The sequence below is a fragment of the Ictalurus punctatus genome, chromosome 1 (assembly GCF_001660625.3).
Source record: "Ictalurus punctatus breed USDA103 chromosome 1, Coco_2.0, whole genome shotgun sequence".
Lineage (NCBI taxonomy): Eukaryota > Metazoa > Chordata > Actinopteri > Siluriformes > Ictaluridae > Ictalurus > Ictalurus punctatus.
Window position 1 is genome coordinate 33,384,068 of NC_030416.2, and position 7,525 is coordinate 33,391,592.

General features: G+C 41.4%; 1 protein-coding gene across 1 annotated transcript in view; it reads left to right on the forward strand.

The window, feature by feature from the left end:
• Positions 1-5,255, forward strand: part of slc35g2b (solute carrier family 35 member G2b) — a 6,218-nt gene extending 963 nt beyond the window's left edge. The window contains exon 2 of the mRNA XM_017463684.3: positions 3,415-5,255. Within this exon, the coding sequence (XP_017319173.1) occupies positions 3,437-4,687 (1,251 nt within the window). The 5' untranslated portion in view covers positions 3,415-3,436 and the 3' untranslated portion in view covers positions 4,688-5,255. The remainder of the gene's footprint in view (positions 1-3,414) is intronic.
• Positions 5,256-7,525: the final 2,270 nt, after the last annotated feature.

The following is a 7,525-nucleotide window of genomic DNA, read 5'->3' on the forward strand; positions in this document are numbered from 1 at the left end:
ATAGTGTGATATTATACAGACAGAGACAGGGTTTATGGAGAGATACAGACAGATATTGCCAGTGGGAGGTCAAAGGCGCCCCCTGGTGGTGCACCACGCATGCGCATTGCTTGGCATAAACACAGTGTCAAATCCAAACCAAATTTACATATCGTGCTTTTCTGGTCCTCGGTGCAACTCTGACATCACTTCCGCTTTCACACCATGTCTCATAATGGAGGAGTGTACAAAGAGGGTGTGATGATGTGGAGTAAAAAAAATAAAAGAATGTCCGAGCGTTCAACTGATTACCCTGCCAAGAAACAGAACAGAAACCATCACAGTAATTCTAATAGTTTCCACCACAAATACCATTACAATCCATCAGCTTACCATTATTGGTATCCACTAGACATAACACGCCACCAAGAGAAGGCAACAAAATACTAGTAGAGACCCAGAGGGACCATTACAGTTTCCATTAAAACCAATAGAATTCCCATTTTAACCAGTAAAACCATTACAAATTCTAGGAGGGTTTCTATTGGGGGTTTTTTTCAGCTGGGTAGCTCTTACGTGGTTTGATCGAGAGGTCCATGCTCATCACATACAGCCACTGTAATGGTGACAATCAACACTCTTAGTAATCTTTACTTCCAGGTGTTTGCTGTGCCTCGTGTTGCTATGTATATTATTATTATTATTATTATTATTATTATTATTATTATTATTGTTGTTGTTGTTGTTGTTTTTATTATTATTATTATTTAAATCAATATCAGTTTTTCATAATGCATGGCTTTTAGGTTGCCACTGCAACCCTTTATTCACTTCCACTTACATACGCTGTTATGTCATTTCTGCCCCTCCACACTGAATCAGAATCACTGTAACCAAGCAAGCGTTGCAGGATTTAAATATAGAAAATGCTTTACACATGGGGGGGGGGGGGGGGTTAAAAGTGAGCCCTGAAACAGTGACTTGAATTATTTAAGCATCTGTATTTAGGGAAGCCTCTGTTTTTGTCTTGGTCATAAATACTGTATGCTTTATACATGGTTTCAAGATACCTCTAGAGCTCAGGAGTTGCACCAGATCCTCTAGGGTCTCTATGCTAAATGCAGAAGCGGTACATTAGTCATTAGCACATATAGTACATTGGCCAAACTGCTGCATGTTAAAATAAAATAAAAAGTAGAATGATATAAAGATGAGATTATAACCAGCAGTGAGTGGACAGGACAGGATAAAGCAGATGCGTGGATGCAATGTAATGAATAAAACCCTTGGTGGTGTGCTGTTAGAGGAAAATAATCAATGTTCTGGAGGTGTGAAGCGAAGTTACTATACTATTACTGCAAAGGCTATACACTTATAAAAGCAGTGTTTAATACCACAAGGATTCACTCATTTTTAGCTGATTTATTATTAAAGAACACCACTTTGTGATTTTTATCCATTTATAGTTACACTTGTGGAAGATCCATGAGACAAGTCTGTACCTGTTATCACTTACGTTACAGCAGCTACAAACCTTCATTCTCTCTTTAATAAGGGAAACAGATGCAGCTTGGGATGTTACAGAGAAACCGTGAAACACAAAGACTGGCCTGTGTTGTAAAACTTTGGAACTGACTGTAACAAAGTGCTGACACGAGAGACTCCTTCCATCAATGTGAAATATACCGTATGTCTACTTACTGAAAACTTCCCCATATCAATGCTTATACGCTTTTCGTCGTCAAATAACGTTTTTTTATTTTTTTTTTATCTGTTTATTATTAGTCTTAGATTATGACGAGCGTCCAACATACAAGTCCCTGTGAATGAGTTGTTACTATAAAACGATAACGTGTTAGAGCGAGCGCATGAGTATAGACTGTGATTTGCCTTGTAGTGGTCGGCACTACTGTCAGAGCTGCTGTTCAATTGACCTTCAAATGAATCCAATCCTTCAGACCTTCAGATTCAAGAATTTAATGCTTGAAGACTGAATAATCTGTGAGAATAAATGTGTTTTTAAATGGAAAGCACTGCATGATGATTGCTAGTCTTGGGACAGCAACAAAAATGGCCTGATTGAACTTTCAAGATCAGTCAGTGCGTTTACACGGACAACAATAATCCGATATTAACCCGATTAAGACGATACTCTGATTAAGAAACTAGCATGTAAACAGCGATTATTGATGACCTTAATCCGATTAAAGTCATACTCGAAGTAAACACAAATGGAATTAAGACGTGTGGAGTACTCCTGTTTTAGTCGCGTTATCGACGTGTATAACAGACGTGTACACGCCTTAATCACGCTATTAACATCGTGTGAGAGTTTTCACCGCATTGTGCGACAGGACACGTACACACACGACAGCGCTCAACCGTTTGACGGCAAACAGTAGAGCACGACTGCGTCCCCCCGTACTTACCTACTATATAGTAGGAGGAATACACGTCTTTTTATATACTATATAGACAGAAGTACGCGGTTTGGGACGCAGCCCACGGCTTCAAGCAGTCGTCTATTTGCACGTACAGCACGACAAATAATTAACCGCACTTGAAGCGTTCGTAAGATTAAAAATGAAACACCCAGAACTGTATACGGTTCCATAACGAAGATCAACTGTATGTCGATACGTGAAATTCTGGAGGGACGTCGGACGGCGTGGCGCGGGGACGTAATGACGTGTGCCGTTAATCCATCTATGTTCTATAACATGTACAACGAGTACATGAAAGGAGTATTCTAAAAGCGACTCATGTAAACACCTCAATCAGAATACTGTCTTATTCAGAATAAGGTCAATCATTAGATTACTGCTGTCCATGTAAACGTAGTTTGAAGGTTTGAAGGTTAATGTGGAAATGGTTTTAAAAAAATTGCCTCGTTAGTAACCAGATAGTACAGATGTAATGATTTTAGAGGGAATGTGCTGTTCCCTATATTGGGCTAGCTCATTTGCTTTTTTCAAAAAATACTCCAAGCAACATTGAAAAAAAAAACAACAACAGTGAAGTAAAATCCCATTCTAAGTGCTAATTAATAATTGAACTTAATACTCCTTCCATTTAAAAAAAAAAAAAATTGTACTATTAGCTCACAACTCACAAAGTAACATTTTGGGATTTTGTAGATCACGTAGATGAATTTGGAGCAAAGAAAAAATTAACCACTACTTTCACGACTCATTCTCCAGTTTAGGCCACACCCACATCGGATTTATATCCAAATACAGACACAGATATTGTCACTGCTTTACACACAATTCTGCTTGTTTCGTGTGACCTGACTTTCATGCTAGTCCAATTGTATTCACGTTTGGTCTTCTTAACGGTTTAAACTTCAAGTCTGGTCAAAGATTTAGCTTGGTGCTGTCATGTCATGTCATGTAGAGCTTTCACTAAGCAACATTTGTTTTGTTTGTATTGCAGTCACTTACCTGAGCCAATAAACATGGAGCCATCCTCAAGCAGTCAGCAGTACGGCGCCAAGAAACGCGTCAAAATACACCCTGATACAGTCACTGTAAAATATGCCACGCACTTCCCTCAGCCGGGGGATGAGGGCTATGATGATGCACCCTCCTTTGAAGACTTTGGCTCCTTTATAGAAAGCAACCCCAGCAAGAGGCTGGTGACGGACTCTGGCCACGGGAGGACTTTCTTTGGAACTATGGATGTGCGTTCCAAATCATCAGCAGAGCCGAAGGATAAGGGAGTAGGCGGCCAGCTGGCTAGTTTTGGTGAGGCCTCTGTGTTAGCGTCACGGGTCACCTGGGGAGCGCTCTTCGGCGCTGCTGTGGCCCACGGGTGTGTAGCTCTGATCACACGTCTCGCAGCCGATCGCTCCAAAGTGCCCTCATTAGAGCTCATTTTCATCCGCTCTGTCATTCAAGTGTTGTCCATATTAGTGGTCTTGTACAACAAGGAAGCCCCGTTCGGTCCTAAGGGATACCGTTTGCGGCTCTTCTTCTACGGGGTTTGCAACGTCATTTCCATCACGTGCGCCTACACATCATTCGCTATTGTCCCACCTAGCAACGGGACCATCATGTGGAGAGCCACGACGACAGTGTTCAGCGCCATCTTGGCCTTCCTGCTTCTGGACGAGCGCCTCGGATACACGGATATAGTCACGGTGGTGGGTAGCCTCTTCGGGCTGTGCCTGGTCATGATCCCTAACATCGCCGATGAGGAGAAATCACCCCTGGGTTTCTGGAAGGAGGCGTTCGGCTACACCATGACGGTGATGGCCGGGCTCACGGCTGCTCTTTCGATGATCGTGTACCGCGCCATCAAAGAGCGCGTCAGCATGTGGACGGCGCTGTTCACATTCGGCTGGACGGGAACCGTGTGGGGAGCGTCCACCATGTTCGCCATGCAGGAGCCCATCATCCCTTTGGATGGCGAGACATGGGGCTACCTGATTGGCATCTGCATCTGCTCCACCGTGGCGTTTCTCGGGGTTTACTACGCCCTGAACAAGTTCCACCCTGCTCTAGTGAGCACCGTGCAGCACCTGGAGATTGTCGTGGCCATGTTCCTGCAGCTCGTCGTGCTGCACATGGTGCCATCCGCTTACGACATCTTTGGCGCGTTGGTCATCATGATCAGTGTGTTTGTTCTCACAGGCCTCAAGCTTTACTGGGTGGGGCGAGCCATTCGACAGGATTACCAGGAGATCTTGGACTCACCGATCAAATGAGAATGCCGTTGTTGTATCCGTGTTTGTTTGTTTGTTTGTACTTCCGTGTACAGCATGTAGGTATGCGACAGTGTGTAAGGCAGTGTGTGTGTGTGTGTGTGTGTGTGTGTGTGTGTGTGTGTGTGTATTACAATGTTTCCCGAGGCCCCCCCACGCTTCCTCAGGCACTCTAAATGTGCAATCGATGAATGTCTTAATATTCTATTTATTTTGTATAGTGTTGTTGAAAGAGTGCCAATGATATCATGTCTTCGCTAAGTGTTGATGTGTAAAATAAAGTTTCAAAAAGATCCATGGTGTCTCGCTCTGACGGCATCGATTTTTGTCCTGATTTCGATTTTCATATGGTTTTGTTTTAGACACTTTCAGATATTCTGCAGTTTTCCCCCGGATCACCAAATTTGCTGTTAAACCAATTAAAGTTCGCCAAATACAGTAGGATTCCTTCCTCCCTCCCTTCCTTCCATCTTCCAGTGATCTTAATGGATGTAAATCCCATTAAGAGGATTTTCCTGCGTATTTCAAAAGGCAGTGAGAACAACAACAACAAAAAAAAAAAAAGCCTGGCTGAAGCTTTAACCACCATTGATTTTTCCTCGCTGACATTGTCTTGTGAGACTTGCAAGGCAATCAGTAATCAGTGCATTCCCTGGGCGAGAGAAGGTGAAGAATAAATAAAGATTTGTCGATTGAGATGGAGGAACAGGTCATGAATATTTCCTACACCCTGGTGTTGCTCTTACAGAGTGCTAAGAAAAGAAGAAAAGAGTGCGAATAATGATGTTTTTGCACTTACAACTTGCAGAGACCCATTTAACAGTAAAATAAAAGAAAAAAGAAAAAAGCACAGACTCCTCAATACAGATTTATTCTTTCATTTATTTATTAATAGCTATTTAGATATTTGCTCAGACTGTAGAGCGCTTTATTCATGAACTCTCCGATCATTAGATCCAAGCTGACATTATTTACAGAGTGCTTATTTTTGTGCTGTTGTGATCGTGAGAAAATCCGTACGATTCACGTGATGAGTCAAACAGGATAATAACTGATAACGACACCTCCGGGGTTGGGGGTTCGATTCCTGTGTGCACTGGGTTTGCATGTTCTCCTCGTGCTTTGGGGGTTTCCTCCGGGTATGCTGGTTTCCTCACCCAGTCCACAGACATGCATTGTAGGCTGATTATTTCTAAAAATGTCTGCAGTGTGTGAACGTGTGTGTGAGGGTGCCCTGCGATGGGTTGGCACCCTGTCCAGGGTGTCCCCTGCCTTGTGCGCCGAGATCCCTGGGATCGGCTCCAGGCTCACTGCGACCCTGCGTAAGATGAGTGGTACGGAAACCGGATGGATGGATATATTTACAAACACCCTTCTTCTGTTGTTGTTTCCACTGTAAAAGAATTACAGTCGTTTTTCTGGAGAGCTGCACTGTTTGGTGATTTTCCCTGCTCTAATATAAACCTGGGCTTGGAGTTTAAAGTTAAACTGATCTTGACTGGGAGAGAGAGTGTTCATCGTGATGCTCGCTCTACCATTTAACAAGGATCTTTGTGCTGTGATGCTTTTGGGAAACTCTGCCCTGATGATCAAATAATGTGTATGTAACTAAACAATGTATATGTCTTGTCATGTTAGAGAGAAACCAGAAAGCACAAGCTCTTTCCCGTGACACTGGAGACTCCTTCCATGCGTGTCACATACACGTCACCTCCTTACAGGAAACGTTACCATATCAACATATGCATTTTATTTTGTTAACCAACAGCACATTTTATTAATCCATTTAGTATTAGTCTTAGATTATGTGGAATTCGTGGTTACTATAGAAACAATAATGTATTAGAATGAGTGCGTTGATATAAAGCCTCCTGACCAATCAGAATCGAGTATTCAACAGCACTGTGATATAATGGAGAATAATTATCCAGCAAAGAGTTGCACACTACTGACATAGGCGTTATCATCAATATTGAGTGAGTGTATATATATATATATATATATATATATATATATATATATATATATATATATATATAGTTGTGTATATATTTATCAAGTGTGTGTGTGTGTGTATATATATATATCTCCTTGGTGTGTGTGTTTGTGTGTGTGTACATATATATATACACACACACACACACACACACACACACACACACACACACACACACACAAAAGACAGCCTTCTTTGCTCATATGTACCAAGGATATATATATATATATATATATATATATATATATATATATATATATATATATATATATATATATATATATATATATATCACCTTGGTACATATATATTTTGTACAAAAATACTCTGATCTCATGGATATCAAACAATTCCAAATAAAACAAATATCTTTGTTAAATATAGGTGTTTGTTATGAATACAATTTTTCACACCCTTCTTTGCTCATATTTACCAAGGGTGCCAATATTAGTGGAGGGCGCTGTACACCTCAAAGCTGTAGAAGAAATGAAACATTTAAAATGAATACAAATTCCAGATGAATGATGCAGTGCCATCTGTGCCTTGAACCATAATGAAGCTCTAAACGTTGAATGAATCACAGATCCATGACGTGCTGGTCTTCCACTTCCTCAATGGTGCATTTGGGACAATCCCCCCCCCAATCAATACTGTCTCAAACGCTTGTGATTCGCTGAAACATTTGTCATTTTCCATTTGCAGAGAAATGAGTCACTTCAAGATTCCCCAAACATATTACAAACCATGTACGCTGGCAGAATCAGACTCTCACAGCCTGCTCATTAGCTCCAACTCAGATGATGGATGTTGCAGATGAAATTAGCAACTCGCTTTAATAAGCTGTT